We start from the raw sequence: 20,981 nt of genomic DNA, 5'->3' as shown, positions 1-20,981 counted from the left end.
CTTAGCACACATCATCCCGGCACCTAAATTTCAGTGCTCTTTCTTGAATCTACCCCATAATGGACAGAATATTGCCACTATGCAGATAAGTTTTGAGATTGTTGGGGCAGAGCCCAGATGCTTTCCCATTAGTGCTGAAGTGGTCTGTAAGGATATTTATAGGCAGTACCCTGAATAACCTGGTCAGTGGCACATATCCGGATAGTAGGTGTTATCTGAATAAGCATTTTTTAAAATATTGACCTGTAAATTTCTATCTTTCACAAGCTGTATTCTGAACATATTGAAAAAAAAATCTATTTTATTCTTTCACATTGGTGAAAACCCACTGTCTGGCACTGATATTTAGCACAACGAGATGTCCTGTCAGATAACAGTGTGGCACATACCATGGCATAATGGAGGAAGTGCTGTCCAGTTTCCAAACACTGTGCATTCAGCTGCTCCCATTCCATCTCTCACAAAGCCCTCTTCACAAGAAAAGTTGCAGGTAGAGTTATAAGTGAAATCTCCAAAGAAATGAGTGCAGTCCATGAGTCCCTGGGTTGGGGCCTCTAACGCCAGGCATTTCACAGCTGTAATATTAATATATAAACATCCCATCACCACTGGCCTCTGTTGGGCTATTGCACCTTGAGCCTTCATGTAACATACTTAGAGGGGCATTTTCAAAGAAACGTCTAAGTTGGGATTTGGACGTCTTTGTAAAACATCCAAATCCGGAGGCGGGGAAAAGCGTATTTTTGAAAAAAAGATGGACGTCCATCTTTTGTTTCGAAAATACCAAGGACGTCCTTAGATTTGGACATCTTTGACTTTCGGCGATTTTCGAAACCAAAGACGTCCAAGTCAAAAACGTCCAAATGCAAGCTATTTGGACGTGGGAGGAGCCAGCATTTCTAGTACACTGGTCCCCCTGACATGCCAGGACAGCAATTGGGCACCCTAGGGGACACTGCAGTGGACTTTATAAAATGCTGCAAGGTACATAGCTCTCTTACCTTGTGTGCTGAGCCCCCCAAACCCCCCAAAATCCCACTACCCCCAACAGTACACTACAACCATAGCCCTTACGGGTGAAGGGGGACACCTATATGTAGGCGCAGAGGGTTTCTTGTGGGTTTTGGAGGGCTCGCTGTTTCCTCCACAAATGTAACAGGTAGGGGGGGTATGGGCCTGGGTCTACCTGTCTGAAGTGCACTGCAGTACCCACTAAAACTGCTCCTGGGACCTGCATGCGCTGTCATGGACCTGAGTATGACATCTGAGACTGGCATAGAGGCTGGCACGTAATATTTTTAATGATGTTTCTTCAGGGTGGGAGGGGGTTAGTGACCACTGGGGGAGTAAGGGGAGGTCATCTCCGATTCCCTCCAATGTTCATCTGGTCATTTTGGGCACCTTTTTGTGCCTTATTCGTAATAAAAACACATCTGGGTGAAAATGTCCAAGTTGTAGTCATGGACGTCTCTGCTTTTTTCGATTATGAGTCAAAGACGTCCAAGTCTTAGGAACGCCCAAGTCCCACCTTCACCACGCCTCCGATATGCCCCCTTGAAATTTGTGGACATCCTTGCGACGGACTTCAGTTAGAGACGTCCAAAATCGAGTTTCGATTATACCGATTTGGACGTCTCTGAGAGATGGACGTCCAAGTACCGATTTATGTCGGAAGATGGACATCCATCTCTTTCAAAAATTAGCCTGATAGTAACATAGTAAATGACAGCAGGTAAAGACCTGAACGGTCCCATGCAGTCTTCCCAACAAGATAAACTCATTTTATATGGTATGTGATACTTTGTGCAACCACTTGGGGATATTTCCCTTCTTTTTCTTTTTCTTTCTCTTTCCTATCCTCTACCTCCCCACCCCATCTCACTTAGCTCAGTTGCTGCAGTGGTCATCCTTGGCTGAGGGCCCAGCCACTGATCTGTTACATAATATAGAGAGGTCACTTTTAGGCTCCAGCCTCAAATTATATTTCTCTGAACATGGCCCATGAAAATTTATGACTTTCTTTGATCCTACCAGACTATTGTTTTGGTGGTGCTATTGAGCACCTGAGGGCATCAGTTCAAAGCTCTTGATACTGAAGTCCTTTTCCTTTTTGTCCTGGATATATTTCACTTTTTCAAACAGTTTTAGAACTTTGATACATGCTATAAAATGTCTGGCTACATCCCTTGTTTATTACTAAATTAGGGGGAAATCAGAGTTCTCAAGATTTCCCATCAGTGCAAATGGTGAGAACAAACCTAGCCTTGCTTCAGGGAACACATGAGATCAAACACAAAGGAGTGACAGCGTTTAAAGGTGCCTATGTACCTTTCTGCACCATTTGACTAGAACAGACTTCCCAAGTCAGTGTATCATGCTCCCTCTCTGGTCATATTTAAATCCAGATTAAAGATTTAGAAATCAATTTCTAGCAAGATCTAACCAAGCAGAAAAGGCTCCCACCCAGCTAAACCATCAGGGCCAGCTTAACCACTGGACCAGGTAAGGCTCTGCCCTAGGACACAGGTGAATAAAGGCACCATAATACCCAGCTTCTGATCTCAAAGCCATTTTTCCTCTCCCTCCTCCCCAAATTGTTCTCTCCCCTTCTTTCTCTCCCCCTCCCACCCCCCCCCCCATCTTGCTTCCTCTGATGCAAATTTCCTGTGGGCGAGACATGCCAGATGGAAGACCCAGGGGCTGCTGCCAGTGACTGACACAAACTTTACAGGGTTGCAGGGATAGGGCCGCTGAGAGACTGAGCCGGGACAGGGTCGCCGGGCCCGGGGCAGAATCGTCATCGCCGCCATCCCCCCAAATCGTCATCGCCCCCCCCCCCCGCCGCCCGAGGTACCTTGGCTGGTCCCACCAGCTGCAGGCAGCATGGATCCTTCCTCTGCCCAGCATTACCTGCCCATGCGACTGTTTTCCTCAGGTCGCACACACTCTGTCTCAAAACTGAGCATTGCTGGCCTGAGGTCCCAGCAGCTGCTAGGCAGGCAATGCAAGGGGGCCCAGTGTTGGAGTTTTCTCTCTCCTGCTCCAGTTGGAATGTGATCACCCAGGTCCCATCAGGAGAGGAGAGAGAGACCCCTGCACTGCCAATTTTTCCCCCCTGCACCCCCTCTCGGGGGAGTGAGAGAGGTGAGGGAACAGTGCTGCCAAAGGGGGAGGAGAATAGAGGAGGGGGAAAGAGAGACAGGGAGAGGAAAGATACCAACCCAAGGGAGGAAGAGATGCCAAACCAATGGAGGGAGGAGTATTGGGGTGGGAAGAAAAACCATGGTGGAACAATTTGGAAATGGGGGTGTTTGGAGGCTGGGAGCATGACTTTAATGAAAGCATGTGTTATATTTTTATGGAATGGTGGCAGGGGCGTTGCACAATTGAAGGTATTATTTCAGTCCCACTAATAAACCTTGTAAATGCTTTTTCATACCGTGGCATGATGGTGTGGGAGTAGTCCAGTTTCCAAGCAATGTGCAGTTGAGTGTTCTAGGCCCATTTCTTACAAACCCATCCTGACAGGAAAAGTCACAGCTGGAGTTATAAGTGAAGTTTCCAAGGAAATGGGAGCAATTCATGATTCCCTGGTTTGGAGCCACCAACTCTGGGCATTTTACAACTACAATATTAAAAATTATGTAAGGATATCAAAGAATAACAATCTAAAATATGTTATACAGTTTTAAAATTTCAAAGCTGGTGAGATTAAAAAAACTCTGTAAAGTGTTGATGAGATCAGAGAACAGGACCACCAGAACTTGCCTAAGTTGCATCTTCATTCTTCTGACTTCTTTCCCATCTTCTCTTAGCTTTTCAAGATATTGTTACTTGTCTTCCTCTCTTACAGTTTAGGAACAAAAACCTTTTTTTCCTTACTTTTTCTTCTACTTCTATATAAAACCATTTGCAGTCTCTTTTCCTTTTAATTTTATTCACTTTCATAAAGTTTGGTACCCTTACACTATCTCCTTTCAGGTTTGCCCACTGCCCTTCTACGTCCCCTAGATTATTCCATTCAGTTAATGACTCCTTTGTTTACTTGAAATGCTTATTTATCCTCTCCTTGAAATAGAAGTCAAGATGGGGAACAGAATGCATAAAACAATAAGAGGACAATACTCATAGCAATTTAAGCAGACAGGAGCCTCTTCTTCCCTCTTAAATAGCTTCCCGACGCCTAACCAGGGATATTCAGTGGCACTTAACTGGACAGTGCAGCTGAATATCCCCTGAGACCATTCAAGCAAAAAATGGGCAGGTCAGGGGTGGCACTAGGGAGGAGCCCCAAATTATGTGGGTGCTGGCAATATTCGGTGCCAGCAGCTGCATAGCTAAGCGGCTTCATTTAGGGCTGCTCAAGAGCTGGCCTAAATAAGGCTGCTTAGCTATGCAGATGCCAGCTCTGAATATCCTTGGTGGTTCTCTCGTGGCAGCTGTTTTACAGAGGAACCACAATGGGCAGGAGCGAGGGGGCTGCGCTCCTGCCCCCAATGACCCCATTGGACCACCAGGGATGTAGGTAAGCTTCAGGGTTGCGGGACGAGAGGGTCAAGGGGCAGGGGTCTTGATATGGGCTGGAGGAGGGAAGAGGAGACATTGTCGCGGTGGGGGGGGGGGGCCAGATGGGGCTGGGTGTTGTTTTTTTTTAAAACAGAAAAGGGTTATATGGCCCCGTTCCAATATTCTGCTATGGACACATAACTCTTACGCATCCCCAGCTGAATATCAGACGGACACGCATAAGCTCCGGGTGGCCAGGCCGCCCAAAATTATCCCTGATATTCAGTGCCAATGCCCAGACATGGGCCAGCACTGAATATCGGGGGATACTTTAGCCGGTGGCAATCAGCGTTTAAAAGAACACTGACCGCCGCCAGCTGAATATCAGCAAGTAAATAATTAAAATTTGAACAAATAATTAACAGAAGGACAAAGAAACTGTTTAAGACCATTTTAATTCATTTCTGAACTCTAGGACCCTCACCTTTGAATAAATCTTCACCACTTGTAAATGGGCTATAAGCCCCTAATGCACTCCATTGGTTTAATTATACATTGTCCTTGTGATGACTTATACTGTGCCAAAACCTGCCCCCACCACTGCCGCAGTAATGCCGCCATCCCCCTCCCACCTACTACAGTCCTACCTTGCCACCCACCCTGGTGTTGTAATGGCCTCTGCAGCTGCAGGGGCAGGAAATAATCCCACTCTTTCCTGCCTACTGCTGCTACTTCCAGTGCTCTCCACTTTGCTGTTCTCTGCTGCGGGTGGCGCCACAATGTTTTCCCAAAATGGCTGCTGCAACTTTGGTTGCAGTCTCGGCAGCCATTTTTAAAATATGGCGGGGCCGTCCGCGGCACAGAAGATCAAAGTGGAGACAGAGTAGCAGCAGAGGTCAGGAAAGAGTGGGGTTCCTTCCTGCCCCCATAGCCTCAGAGGCCACCATGCCACCAGGGCAGCCTTCAAAGATCAAGGTAGGTCTTGTGTACGGCAGCAGTAGCCAGTGGAGCGTAGCACATGGGTAAGCATAGCAATTTCTGGTGCCCCTCTGCCATGCATACCCCGCTTACTGCGTTCCGCCGGGCCTCATCACTAAGGCAAAGCTTGCCCCCCATAGATCTCTTTTCTTAATTCAATTATACTGATTCAAAGGGCAGAGGTGGTACACTGTTGTTCTCTCAGGATCTTGTTGTTCCTCAATTTCCTACAGGCCTCATTAACATTCTCTAAAGTCTTATTATGCCAACTGCATAAGTTATGAATTGTAAACCGCCTTGATAGTGGCTTCTTTGACATTTGTGCTTTTTAAGCACTATATAACCTGCTGATATTGCTAATTCTATTAGCATTGTTGCATCAGTCAACATAACTAGTCGCCCTAGCTGATAGAGAGCATTATTGTGACCCCTGAGGCAGACGGCTCCTTCTGCCAAAACACGGCCCCTGTTTGGTCCTTCTCTTGGTGTTTTGATTCAAGGAATTTTCAAGCACCATCTCTGTGTTGGCTCGCCATTTGGTCAACCTCTATACTCTCTTGATTTGTTGTGCACTTCTGTAAAGGTTTCCTTGTTTTGCTGTGCCCTTTGTCATGACCCTATAGCAGAATCTACTATAATAAAACTCACCCTCAATGTTCTGAGGACACTGACGTCAGTGAAGCCAAGCCCTGACTTCCTTCAAAACGGTTCAAAGGTTCGTGGTGGTGAAGCCACCAAAATCGCTCCGGGCCCCGCCCTCGAGGGTGAAGCAATGGCAGAACAACGAATGGGTTGGCAGGGAGGGAGGCAGGGAGGCGTGGGGGGGGGAAATCGCTCCGGGCCCCGCCCTCGAGGGCAGAGCAATGGCAGAACAACAAAGTGGTTGGCAGGGAGGGAGGCAGGGAGGCGGGGGGGGTGGGAAATCGCTCCGGACCCCGCCCTCACGTCAAACGTCATGACATTGGGGGCGGAGCAATGGAAGAATAATGAAGGGGTTGGCCAGGGAGGGAGGGAGGGGTGTTGGCGACGAACACCTTGCTAGCGCCCGTTTCATTTGCTCTGAAACGGGCCTCTTTTACTAGTATCAAATAAGATGGAACTTGAACTTGGAACTTACCAAATGTGCCAGTATTACTCTGTAATGAGCTATCAACTGAGGAACTCACTTACCTTATACCTGACACAGGGAGAAGTTATAAACATGGACTACTTTAAAGATGTGTCATTTAGCCTCAATTATTAGTAACTAGGTCTCGTTGCATAAAATGGGATCTGTACTAAAATAACATGAGTTAGTGGTAAAATAACATGCCTTAACAGTAGCCCTTATCAATAACTACCTCAGTCACCCATTTTTTTAAATTTCATAGTGCTCAATGATTTTAACATTCATTGGAATTAACCTTTAAAACTATGAGTTGTACTCCTCCTTTTATTTGGAAGTTCTTGGCCTATCACAACTTGCAGTAGAGCCCTCACAGCTCACTAGTCATACTTTGGATTGGGCACTCTCTAATGATCTTTGTTTAACTGTAAGCAGTGACGTTTCCCTAATTTTCCGATTGTGGACTAACCATTTCTTGATCTTTGTGTGAACAGAGATGGTCTTTTATGTGTATGATTATAGCACTGCATGTGTCTAGTAGCCCTGTTGAAATGATAACTAGTAATAGACTGTAACAGTAGCAGTCTGATAAATGGCATTAATCTAATTGTTTAAACCCTCCACATACCATGGCATGATGGTGGGGATGTTGTCCAGCTTCCAAGTGATGTACACTTGAGTGTTCTTGATCCATCTCTCATAAACCCTTTCTCACAGGAGAAGTCACAGCTGGTGTTATACGTGAAATTTCCAAAGAAATGGGAACAATCCATAAATCCATAGTCTGGGGTCTTCAACACTGAGCATCTCACAGCTGCAATATTAAGGGTGTAATTTTATAATTGAATGTCCATGAAAATAGCACTCGCACACTTTCCCCTTTGCAAGTACTGGCAAATTTTTAAATGAAAGTATGCATGTTATGTTTGCTTGAAAATTATCCCATTCATAGAGTATTCATGGGCAGATGATAAAAAGCCCCACGCTGTTTCAAACAGCGCTCTAAAACTAGCACTGGAACAGTGCGGGGCTTTACCGGACCTATGATCAGAGATAATTGCATGTAAATTTAAGCACATAATTGTCTCTGATCATGGGGTAGAAGTGCGAGAGGATTGTGCTTGAGCATGCACTCAGGCACAATCCTCCCACGCTTGTTTGACAGGTCTAGGCTGTCAAAAGCCCATGCCTCTCAAACAAAGGGGCTGGAGGTCCATGGGACCACCAGACCCTAATTAACCCCGCCCCGAGCCAGGCAAAACGGGGGCTGGAGGTCCGGCGGACCCCCCCCCCCCCCCCCCCCCCCACAACACAGGTTCAAGGGAGGCTGGAGATCCGTTTTTTGAGGGGTTTTTTTACTGTGGGAGCAAGGGTTTTTACTAAACCTGTGGGGTGGTAAAAAGTTTTGCTCCTGCGGTAAATGCGGTAATTTTTTTTTACCACAGATTACCATGGGTCCCCATTCCTGTGTCATTTGTCTATTTTTAGCTCCCTTTCCTCTTCTGTGCTGCACTGCTGCTGCCAGGTTTTCAAACTGGCTGCCAAGACTTCGGCAGCATGAGACTGCCACCGGAAGCCTCGGCAGCCATTTTGAAAACCTGCCCGGCAGCAAGCAGTGCAGCACAGAAGAGGAAAGGGAGACAGAGGAGCAGCAGAGAGCAGGAAAGAGTAGGATTCTTTCCTGCCCCCGCAGCAGCCACTACACCACTAGGGCAGCCAAGAAGGATCGAATTGGGTCTTCTTTGGGGGGGGGGCATTACTGCGGTGGAATTTGCATCCATGTTGTCATTCTTTATTGTTGGTAGCATTTTTTATTTAATCTCACATATTTTCAAACATGCTGGCTTATGCAGCATACTGATATACACAGAGGAAGTATAATAACAGAATAACTTTTCATAGTTAGAGTAGTAATTTGTTATAAATTGTGATCACTGTCTCATTTGGAGAGGCTGGTTATAGGGACACCCTTGCACTGTTATATTTATGCAGAGAAAAAGTGACCTGTGTGGCCGGGGCGGGGGGGACACAGAGACCTGTGTGGCCAAGTGCAGTCAATGCAGTGCTTGTCTCTGAGTATGATGAACACTTTATCATCATTCATTACCTGTGATACACAAGCCTTACAATTTTAATTGATTTCTATGTCACAATCTGTTGAGATTAAAAAGCAACCCTTCCCTTCCAAAGATACCCTTTCTAACCCCTTTCTGTACCGTGGCATAAGGGTGGAGGTGAGGTCCAATTTCCAAGTGCTGTGCACTTGAGAGTTCCTGGCCCATCTCTCACAAAGCCATCCTCACAGGAAAAGTCACAGCTGGAGTTGTAAGTAAAATCTCCAAAGAAACTGGAGCAATTCATGATTCCCCTTTCTGGATCTTCTAAATGGGGGCATCTCACAGCTGTAATAATAAATATGAAATGTTTATGTGAGAAAATGAGAGTACAGCACACACATTTAAATTTATCAATAATCAGGTCCTTCATTACAGTTGTCTTCCGATTCTTTTATGCAGTCTTTATGTGGTAACAGAAAAGAAGACACAAACATGACGAATCTACATTTACAACTCAAAACAGAGAGGTTCTTCAGGTCCGCACCAAAAATAGAAGCAACACGTGCACGAGGGGCATAATCGAACGGGGTGCCCAAGTTGTCATTAGGGCGTCCTCGCAGGACGGCCCCGTAAAGGGGCGGGGCAACCCATATTATCAAAACAAGATGGGCGTCCATCTTTCGTTTCGATACTACGGTCGGGGACACCCAAATCATGAAATTTAGGTCGACCTTAGAGATGGTCGTCCCCGGTTTTTGGCGATAATGGAAACCGAGGACGCCCATCTCAAAAATGACCAAATCCAAGCTATTTGGTCGTAGGAGGAGCCAGCATTCGTAGTGCATTGGTCCCCCTCACATGCCAGGACACCAACCGGACACCCTAGGGGGCACTGCAGTGGACTTCACAAATTGCTCCCAGCTGCATAGCTCCCTTACCTTTGGTGCTGAGCCCTCCAACCCCCCCCCCCAAAAAAAAACCCACTCCCCACAACTGTACACCACTATCATAGCCCTAAGAGGTGAAGGGGGGCACCTACATGTGGGTACAGTTGGTTTTGGGGGCTCAATATTTACCACCACAAATGTAACAGATAGGGGGGATGGGCCTGGGTCTGCCTGCCTGAAGTGCACTGTACCCACTAAAAACTGCTCCAGGGACCTGCATAGTGCTGTGATGGAGATAGGTATGACGTTTGAGGCTGGCATAGAGGCTGGAAAAAATGTTTTTAAATTTTTTTTTTTGGGTGGGAGTAAGGGGAAGTCATCCGATCAGTTTGGGCACCTTTTTGAGACTTCGTCGTGAAAAAAAATGGACCAAGTAAAGTCGGCCAAATGCTCACCAGGGATGCCCTTCTTTTTTCCATTATTGGCCGAGGACGCCCATCTCTATATCACACTCCAGTCCCGCCTTCGGTACGGTGCCAACACGCCCCCGTGAATTTTGGTCGTCCCCACGACAGAAAGCAGTTGAGGACGCCCAAAATCAGCTTTCAATTATGCCGATTTGGGTGACCCTGAGAGAAGGACGCCCATCTCCCGATTTGTGTCGGAAGATGGGCGTCCTTCTCTTTCGAAAATTCACCTAACAGCAGGTACAAAAGTGGTCTCAGTGTAAATATCTTTATTAAAATATCATCTGATGTGGTCCAAGTTTTGCCCACTCAAGTCATTGTTGAAGATAACTTAAAAAGGGGTCCTTTTACAAAGATATGCTAAAATGTGGCCGCTACTTTTAGCGTCTGCCAAAAAGCCACATTTCTATTTACGGCAATAATGGCCAGGCGCTAAGTCCAAAATTAACTCCTGACCATTTACCTCATGAGCCCTTACTGCCTCCTATTTACTTGGTAGTAAGAGCTTATGCACTAATCCTGCGGCAATATGGCGGTGCTGCCAATTACTGTCTGGAATAGCCTCTGAACAACCTCCAGGCTCCTGTGCTACCCTTTGTGGTAGTACTGATTTGCTGCATGCTACCCATGCAGTAGCCCTACTGTGCCTTTGTAAAAGGGCCCCAAAATCAGTTGAACACCACTGAGGACTGTGTAGTTCTATTGGTCATCTCCACTGTGTGCTGTGGAGTTTGATTCTTCCCTGTTCTATTGTATACTTCTGGTGAGACCACCTGTCCAGAACAACATACTGCAGTGACCTTATATGAGCTCTGGCCCACTGAACCACAACCAAGGCTGCCACCATGGAACCGAACACCTGAAGGTAATCTTTCACCCAAGGACTCGGAGACATTAAAAGCAACCAAGCCTGATCCTGAAGCTTCTAAATCCTGGTCTTTTTCAGGAAAACATGGCCCAGAGGTGATCCTATTCCCACCCATCTACTTAACACTATCTCTCCTACTATCATCCCTTTTATCTGTCATATCCTCAGTCTTTCACTGTCCACTGTGACTGTTCCTGATGCCTTCAAACATGCTGTAGTCACACCACTCCTTAAAAAACTTTCATTGGACCCTACCTGTCCTTCCAACTATCGCTCCATCTCCCTCCTCTCTTTCCTATCCAAGATACTTTGCGTGCTGTTCACCACCATTGCCTTGACTTTCTTTCAACTCAAGCTATTCTTGATCCACTTCAATCTGGCTTTCACCCCTTCATTCAACTGAAACAGCGCTTACTAAAGTCTCCAATGATCTGTTCCTGGCCAGATCCAAAGGTCTCTATTCTATCCTCATTCTTCTCGATCCATCTGCTGCTTTTGACACTGTTGATCAAAGCCTACTCACTTGGATTTCAGGGCTCTGTTCTTTCCTGATTTTCTTCTTTTTTTTTTTCAATTGTAAGTTTTATTCAACATTTCAAGAATTATACAATACAAATCTCATAGCCTAATGGCTACCAAATCACAAATGTAACAAAACGCATCCGCAACTGATACTGATTTTCTTCTTATCTCTCCCAGCATACCTTTAGTGCATACTCTAGTGGATCCTCCTCTACTTCTATCCCACTGTCAGTTGGTGTACCTCAGGGATCTGTCCTGGGACCTCTTCTTTTCTCCATCTATACTTCTTCCCTTGGTACTCTGATCTCATTCCATGGTTTTCAGTATCATCTTTACGCTGATGACTCCCAGATCTACCTCTCCACACCAGAAATCTCAGCCGAAATCTAGGCCAAAGTATCAGCCTGCTGTCTGACATTTCTGCCTGGATGTTTCAGCGCCATCTGAAACTAAACTTGACCGAGCGTCTTATCTTTCCCCCTAAACCAAACTCTCCTCCTCCCCCCCCCCCCCATTCTCTATTTCTGTGAATAACACTGTCATCCTTCCTGTCTCATCAGCTCGTAACCTTGGGGTCATCTTCGACTCCTCCCTCTCCTTCTCTGCACATATTCAGGAGACTGCTAAAACCTGTCGTTTCTTTCTCTATCACCAAAATTCGCCCTTTCCTTTCTGAGCACACTACCAGAACCTTCATCTACACTCTTATCACCTCTCGCTTAGACTATTGCAACTTGCTTCTCACAGGTCTCCCACTTAGCCATCTCTCTCCTCTTCAATCTGTTAAAAATTCTGCTACACGACTAATATTCCGCCAGTGTCGTTATGCTCATATTAGCCCTCTCCTCAAGTCACTTCACTGGCTTCCTATCCGTTTCCACATTCAGTTCAAACTCCTCTTATTGACCTATAAGTGCATTCATTCTGCAGCTCCTCAGTACCTCTCCACTCTCATCTCTCCCTACATTCCTCCCCGGGAACTCCGTTTACTGGGTAAAGCTCTCTTATCTGCACCCTTCTCCTCCACTGCTAACTCCAGACTCTGTTTCTTTTATCTTGCTGCACCATATGCCTGGAATAGACTTCCTGAGCCAGTACGTCAAGCTCCATCTCTGGCCGTCTTCAAATCTAAGCTAAAAGCCCACCTTTTTGATGCTGCTTTTAACTCCTAACCCTTATTCTCTTGTTCACGACCCCACCTCCAGCCCCCATGAAAGGACTGAGTCTGCTGTAAATAATGACCTCAGGAAACAGGGCTAGATCTACCCAGCTGATAAATGCTGAGTATCCCGGAACTGCCCTCTGGCCAACAAACCTCTACCTGCGGACTTGGGCTTGTTGGCCATAGAACAGTTCTGGGATGCTCAGCATTATCATCCATAACATAAAAAACTTATCCAGCTTCTCACCAAACAACAAGGGAACTCTTAAAAGGAAAATGACTGAGCTTAGCCTTGGAAGCAGCATTAGCTGACCAACCTTGAAGCCACAAGGACACTGAGCCACCATGCTGAGCACCATGGACTTAGCTGAAGAGCGCAAAATGTCATACATAGTGTCAGAAGGAAAAGGAGACTCTATCTCTATTTTAGCCAGCTCCTGGTCCACCAGAGGCCAGTAGTCTGCTTCCCTGTCCAACACACACTCCATCCAGCAGAAGCAGGCCATAGCCACAACACCACCACAAACCGCCGCCTAAACCTTCAATGCCACGACATGAAAACTCTGCTTCAGAAGCATCTCTATCTTATGGTTGAGGACCCTTAAGGGCAGTATCACCATCAACCGGGACAGTATTTTTCTTGGTAACTGCTGAGATCACTGCATCTATGACCGGAGGATGCAAAGATTCCCTATCCTGCTCAGGGATGAAATACAGATGCACCATAGCCCAGCCAAGCCTAATGGGGGCATCCAGGGACATCCATTATATCTATATTACATCCATGATATCCTTTTTTTTCAGCTCAAACTGAGCACTAACAGACAGACCCCCACAGGCTCTCAAAGCTTCTGTCTATGAGAAAACAGGTTCAAAGAAGAGCGGCCAAAATGATAAAGGGGATGGAACTCATCTCGTATGAGGAAAGGCTAAAGAGGTTCAGCTTGGAAAAGAGATGGATGAGGGGAGATATGACTGAGGTCTACAAAATCCTGAGCAGTGTAGAATGAGTAGAAGTAAATAGATTTTTTACTCATTCTGAAAGTACAAAGACTAGGGGACACTCAAGGAAGTTACTTGGAAATACTTTTAAAACAAATAGGAGGAAATATTTTTTCACTCAAAGAATAGTTAAGCTCTGGAACTTTTTGCCAGAGGATGCAGTAACAGTGGTTAGTATTTCTGGGTCTAAAAAAGGTTTGTTCAAATTCCTGGAAGAAAAGTACATAGTCTGCTATTGAGACAGACATGGGGAAGCAACTGCTTGCCCCGGGATTGGTAACATGGAATGTTGCTGCTAATTGGGTTTCTGCCAGGTATTTGTGACCTGGCTTGGCCACTGTTTGGAAAACAGAATACCAGGCTAGGTGGACCATTGGTCTGACCCAATATGGCTACTCTTATGTTCTTATACAAGCTATGTTAAGATATCACATATGTAGCAGTCCCCAGCACCCCTTGTGATTTCAGCTTATGCAGCACAGTCATGGCTATATGAGCATGTTTCCCCTGCCACAGAAATCCCTGCAACACATGTTCCTATTTCAATGCACGTTCCTCTTTCATCCTTACATATATCCAGGGCTTTTTTTGAGAGGGTACTGAGTACTGGCACCTTTTCCATTGTCTGCTAAAATTGACCCATGGTCCCCAAGTTTTAATGAAAGGTTTCAGGCTCTACACACTAATTCTGCCTTGCCATAGACTCTGTGACTGGTTGCAGGGGGCCTGGCTATTGAGGGGTGGGTCTCTCCGTGATCACCCCACACCTGAAGGGTGGTATGGCATTTGAGTACCAGCACCTTTTTCACTAGAAAAAATGCACTGCATATATCGGTAACATTTGAATTGTGTAGAGCCATTTGGATGTTACAAGCATGTTATATAGAGCTATATGCTCCATTAATGACAATGGTAGCAAGCGCCACAGCTCTAACATCTTCCTAGTGTTGGACAATAAGGGACGTATATTTCTGGTATATAATTCTGAAAGAACCGTCTGGTTCTGCACCCCCAGATATTTCAGGCACCCATCCACCCAACTGAAAGAAAACTTCCCTGGCAAAGCCTCTTGAACTTGGGGTATGGAGGGTAAAGCTCTCAACTTCATATTTTTAAGTTTGAAGCCCAGAAAGCTTCCTATACTCCTCCAGAAGTTCCTGCAACACAACTACCAAGGATGTGGGGGTCTGTAAGCAGCTATAGTAAATTGTCTCTAAATGGTAGTACTTTAAAAGTCTGTCCACACTCCCTATAGTACATAGGAGTTCCAGTGTGAGAATGAAAAGAAGGGGGGACAGCGGGCATCCTTGTCTCATGCCACAGCTCACCAGGACGGATTCTGTGTGAACACCATTTACCAAAAGTGCTGCATTAGCATTTGCGTATAATGTATCGCCTGAACAAACCACCCCTCCACGCCCACAAAACTCAACATCTCAAACAGAAACTTCCGGGTCACACAGCCAAATGCCCGTTCTGCATCTAAGCTCGTCACCAATAAAGGCGTTTCCTGTTGTTGACAGTAGGACAGGGAGAGTAACAGTTTGTGAATGTTTAAGACTGGCTGTCTGCCTTTAATAAAGCCTGCCTGATCACTATGGACTTCTGCGAGTCTCCCAGCTAGCACTCAGGAAAATATTTGGCCGGTAGCTACCCAGCTCATTACATGGTCATGATGGTTTTGGTATCAGACTAATTAGTGCCATATTTTTGTTGCAAGGGAATGTCTTTGCCTCCACTACCTCCTCATAATAATGCACTAAGGACCACACTAATTGATGCTGTAGCATTTGATAAAACTCCCCGGTATACCCATCTGGACCCAGGGCTTTGCCTCTTTTTAGGGTCTTCATAACTTCTTGTACCCTCTTTCGCCCGAATAGGCCTTCTTAAGTTGTTTTCTTACTGTAGGGGAAAACTGTTGCAGACCTGACAGTCTCAGATAATCTTTTTATGGCCTCTGTCAAGTCCTGTGTTTCAGCTCTGGGTTGGTATGCTGTTCTAAAGTGCTCCACCAGCACCTTTGCTATTTCTCCCATATTCATGGTGAGTCAACCTCCCACCCCTCAGGTACTTTTGTTGAGGATATAAACCGATGCCTGGCCCATGATTTTGTTACCCTAGCCAGTAATTTTCCCGCCTTGTTGCCAAATTTGAAAAATTTATGTTGTCTGTATTGCAGTAATTTTAATGTTCACTCATGGATATGGGCATTTAAAGCTAAATGTGTTGCCTGAAGGGTATCGTAGGTGATTGGAGTGGGTCTAGCGCTGTATGGGTTTTTTGCTGCTTTCAGTTTACGCTCGAGAACAATAATCCCCTGTGCCAAATGCTTCTTCCGCGCGCTTAAATATGCTATAATGGCCCTGTGGAACACAGCCTTTCCTGCAGGCCATAACACCTCCCCCCTCCAACGATCCCCAATCCCTCCATTTTCCCCAGTATATTCCCCACCGGTATTGTGGTGAAATATAAGAATTCACTTAAGATGCTGAGGTCCCCAAACCCCACTCTACATTTATCAAACAAACATTTATATATTCCCCATGTTATACCAACTGACTATACTGTGACCCTTCCATATATATATGGCTCCCTAAACAACATCTTAAATTATCAATACCAAACAGTTACTTGTTTATGTTGGTGCTGCTTTCAAGTTCATTCAGATGGAAAGAATATTTGAAGCGGGGGAGTCGGAGAAACTAAACAAATTCTCTGTAACCTTGGAGGATGTAATGGGTCAGTTCAGCAAGCTGAAGAGTAGTAAATCACCGGGACCTGATGGTATTCATCCCAGAGTATTAATAGAACTAAAAAATGAACTTGCGGAGCTACTGTTAGAAATATGCAATCTGTCCCTAAAATCGAGTGTAATACCGGAAGACTGGAGGGTAGCCAATGTTACTCCGATTTTTAAGAAAGGTTCCAGAGGAGATCCGGGAAATTATAGACCGGTGAGTCTGACGTCGGTGCCGGGCAAGATGGTGGAGGCTATTATTAAGAATAAAATTGCAGAGCATATACAAAAACATGGACTGATGAGACAAAGTCAGCACGGATTTAGTGAAGGGAAGTCTTGCCTCACCAATCTAATGCATTTTTTTGAGGGGGTAAGCAAACATGTGGACAATGGGGAGCCGGTTGATATTGTATATCTGGATTTTCAGAAGGCGTTTGACAAAGTGCCGCACGAAAGACTCCTGAAGAAATTGCAGAGTCATGGAATCGGAGGTAGGGTATTATTATGGATTAAGAACTGGTTGAAAGATAGGAAGCAGAGAGTAGGATTGCTTGGCCAGTATTCTCAGTGGAGGAGGGTAGTTAGTGGGGTCCCGCAGGGGTCTGTGCTGGGTCCGTTGCTTTTTAATGTATTTATAAATGACCTAGAGATGGGAATAACTAGTGAGGTAATTAAATTCGCCGATGACACAAAATTATTCAGGGTCGTCAAGTCGCAGGAGGAATGTGAACGATTACAGGAGGACCTTGCGAGACTGGGAGAATGGGCGTGCAAGTGGCAGATGAAGTTCAATGTTGACAAGTGCAAAGTGATGCATGTGGGTAAGAGGAACCCGAATTATAGCTACGTCTTGCAAGGTTCCGCGTTAGGAGTTACGGATCAAGAAAGGGATCTGGGTGTCGTCGTCGATGATACGCTGAAACCTTCTGCTCAGTGTGCTGCTGCGGCTAGGAAAGCGAATAGAATGTTGGGTGTTATTAAGAAGGGTATGGAGTCCAGGTGTGCGGATGTTATAATGCCGTTGTATCGCTCCATGGTGCGACCGCACCTGGAGTATTGTGTTCAGTACTGGTCTCCGTATCTCAAAAAAGATATAGTAGAATTGGAAAAGGTACAGCGAAGGGCGACGAAAATGATAGTGGGGATGGGACGACTTTCCTATGAAGAGAGGCTGAGAAGGCTAGGGCTTTTCAGCTTGGAGAAGAGACGGCTGAGGGGAGATATGATAGAAGTGTATAAAATAATGAGTGGAATGGATCGGGTGGATGTGAAGCGACTGTTCACGCTATCCAAAAATACTAGGACTAGAGGGCATGAGTTGAAGCTACAGTGTGGTAAATTTAAAACGAATCGGAGAAAATTTTTCTTCACCCAACGTGTAATTAGACTCTGGAATTCATTGCCGGAGAACGTGGTACGGGCGGTTAGCTTGACGGAGTTTAAAAAGGGGTTAGATAGATTCCTAAAGGACAAGTCCATAGACCGCTATTAAATGGACTGGAAAAATTCCTCATTTTTAGGTATAACTTGTCTGGAATGTTTTTACGTTTGGGGAGCGTGCCAGGTGCCCTTGACCTGGATTGGCCACTGTCGGTGACAGGATGCTGGGCTAGATGGACCTTTGGTCTTTCCCAGTATGGCACTACTTATGTACTTATGTACTTATGGCTGTGAGCTTCAGTGTAATCCTGATATATTTGAACTGGAGGTCCCTCATATATTAGTATAGTACGTTTAAGCCTGAAGCCTTACAAAATTTCAAGTTTATGTAAGTAGTTATGAATTTTTACAATCACAGTCCTCAAGTGGTTGCCTCCATTCTGCTTGTGTCCCATGCTGTGGGCCCTCTCTAGGCACAATGGCCCAAAGCTGTCCGATAATGCAAATTCTTTTTTGATCTAGCTCTCCAGCATGGATTTCAAAGAGTGGTCTGGAAGTGGATCAGGGATATTGACGATCCATAAATTGACCCGTCTGGCTCAGTTTTCAATGTCATCGAGATGTAAGGCTTGTTTTGTTAATTGTTGCTCAAGGACCTGTACCCTAGCTTCCGTTATGGATCTCGTGTCTTCCAGGGCCAAAATTCTCTCCTCCACCTCCATTTTACAGTGAGTTGTATCTGCTAGCAGGGATTCAAAACTAGATAACTGGTCCGATAACAGTTCCCAGCGAAGTTCAAAAGCTTTACTAACTGCTTCAGTGAGTTGTTGTAATTGTTGTGCTGTGAAGGTAGGGGCCGCGTAGGATCTGCAGTCGCTGTCTTGTCCTCACTGGTGCGGGTCTTAATTTTCTCTCCCTTTAATGTCTTCACCAGCATAGGGTTCCCCTTCACTGCCAAATATTTGTCCGTGTAGCTAAGAGATACTGCGTGCAATATCAGATGTCTGTTTATTGCGTTTGGGGAGTCACTTATTTAAAGAGAGGGGCTCGGGGTCCTGGGAGAGGTGCAGAGTCACGTCTGCTGCTCTCAATGCATCATGTGATCGCTCTCCTCTTTTTCTTTTATATATCTATGACCAACACACATGCCCACATAATGAGAGAAACCATCTCTGGCCTATTACTCAGTCTGATCACATAAGGGTGCTAAAGAGAGAGAAAGGCATTGCTGATCTCTTCTTTGTTGCCCTGCTGGTTGAATCTGCCAAATGAATTTTATTTCTGGAGCACAACTATAAGCATATATCATGCAAAAACTTTCACACATAACTCAGAAGCCAGCCAAAGTTGTTGAGGTATATCTGCTTTTCTGATACTTATGCTTGGGCTCTGACTCAGTGAAACTCATATCTGGAAGTTTTTGATTAGTAGATTAATGTCTACTGTACTGTAAGTCACTGTTTAATGTGTGTTCATTAACTAAAAGTCATTTACACATTCGCTACAATTAAATATTTCTACAGCAAAGGTAGCAACCATTTTTACTTTTGTGTCCTCTTTTTTCTCTCCCCAATTGTAACCCTATGAATATTTATCCCATGGATTCCTAACCATGCATCTATTTGGTTCAATGTTCTGGTTATATTTTACAATCAGTAATTCTTGGTGCTGCATTCTACAGTCACATAGCATGAATGATTTTCAGTTATATATATTTTCTCTTTTCTTGTAAAAACATCTTGTAATATTATGACTGTCTTTGATTATGCCATCCAGGTACTTGTCCTGGTCACTCCCTCCAATGTACAAACCATACAGTTTTCTTTGCTACTCATGCTGAAAGATACGTCTAATAGCTTTTAGATCTATGGAGATTAATCACCATTTCTTCTGTCCCACGGATACCCCTTTTAAACCCCTTTCTGTACCGTGGCATAAGGGTGGAGGTGAGGTCCAATTTCCAAGTGCTGTGCACTTGAGAGTTCCTGGCCCATCTCTCACAAAGCCATCCTCACAGGAAAAGTCACAGCTGGAGTTATAGGTAAAATCTCCAAAGAAATTGGAGCAATCCATGATTCCATTTTCTGGGTCCTCCAAATAAAGGCATCTCACAGCTGTAAAAATAAACATAAAATGGGAGAATAACATAGAAATTTAAATTAATTATTATATAGCAGGTTAAAGTTTAACAATCAGGACCTTTAAATTCAGCTGTCTTCTGATTCTCTTATCATATTCTCTTTGCAGTAATCAAAAGGAAGGCACAAAAATTAACCTGATTTACAATTCAGGACTAGATTAAAGGCCTTTCAACTGGCGTCTTCTCTGTATCTTTAAATCACTTGCGCTGGCCAAAAGCGTGAGGTCAGTATCGTATGCGGGAGCCTACCCTTGATGGTTCCCACTCAATATAAAACAATGGCTTTTTGTCTTCCTCTGAAGCCCAAATTTAAATTCCCATGTTGCCCTGGAGCATTTACAGTACATGCAGCTTGGAAGTGCCATTTTTGATTTCTGCAGTATTTTTGTCGACAGAAAAATGAACTCCATTCTGCCAGCAAAGTCTTGCTTGCAACAGAGCTGCCAAAGTTGCCCAGTTCCAGAAGGAAGACTTTTTGGCTGGCCTTGGTTTTGAATTTACATCTCAAAACAGTGTGGCATTTTTAGTCTCTGATGCTACCCATTGAAAATGAATGCTGATGGTCCCATAATGCATCAGGATGGGGATGTTAGAAGTCCAGGACTGGTCTAAAATATCCCTCTGGGTAACTTGATAGCTTTATTGGGAAGTTCAGATTCCAGTTGTGATCTTTGAGAAAGTACAGGACAGACCTAGAGGCCATGTATTATTAGGAAGGAGGGAGGAATCAGGAGAGCCCAATGGCTATTACTCATTCTCAGTAAATTTAGTGCTTGCTGGAGAATGAGGTTATTGAACTATTGAACTTATCACCCCGTTTTATATTTTACATGTGCATAAACACAACCTTTTAACATACATGTTTAGTGAAGCTTTTTGCCTTTGCTAAAAATTTGTATTGAATTGGAAACTATTTACAATGTACATGTGGAGGACAATTTTACATAATATAAAAGTTAATTATATTTAGGTTCCAAGAAGGTGCCTATTTGGAGTCTATTCTATAAAGGAAAGTAGGTGCCTACTTTTCTCTATAGAATACTGGCATAGCAGCACAAATATAAGCGTATAATTTAAGTGTGACCACTTATACCAGCCATAGAGCCAGTGGAAGTGCTTGTTCTAGATTGTTTTAAAAAATGCAGGTAAATTATAGTATTCTAT

At 44.8% G+C, this 20,981-nt stretch overlaps 1 protein-coding gene across 1 annotated transcript in view; it reads right to left on the bottom strand.

The window, feature by feature from the left end:
- LOC115472463 (P-selectin-like) overlaps positions 1-20,981 on the bottom strand; it is a 236,269-nt gene that overhangs the window by 49,336 nt on the left and 165,952 nt on the right. The window contains exons 21-25 of the mRNA XM_030206753.1: positions 19,606-19,791; positions 8,806-8,991; positions 7,218-7,403; positions 3,440-3,625; positions 390-575 (exon numbers count right to left, since the gene is read on the bottom strand). Coding sequence (XP_030062613.1) covers positions 390-575; positions 3,440-3,625; positions 7,218-7,403; positions 8,806-8,991; positions 19,606-19,791 — 930 coding nt within the window. The remainder of the gene's footprint in view (positions 1-389; positions 576-3,439; positions 3,626-7,217; positions 7,404-8,805; positions 8,992-19,605; positions 19,792-20,981) is intronic.

The sequence above is a fragment of the Microcaecilia unicolor genome, chromosome 6 (genome assembly GCF_901765095.1).
Source record: "Microcaecilia unicolor chromosome 6, aMicUni1.1, whole genome shotgun sequence".
Lineage (NCBI taxonomy): Eukaryota > Metazoa > Chordata > Amphibia > Gymnophiona > Siphonopidae > Microcaecilia > Microcaecilia unicolor.
The sequence above is the reverse complement of the archived record's forward strand: the minus strand, read 5'-3'. Positions and strand labels throughout refer to the sequence as shown.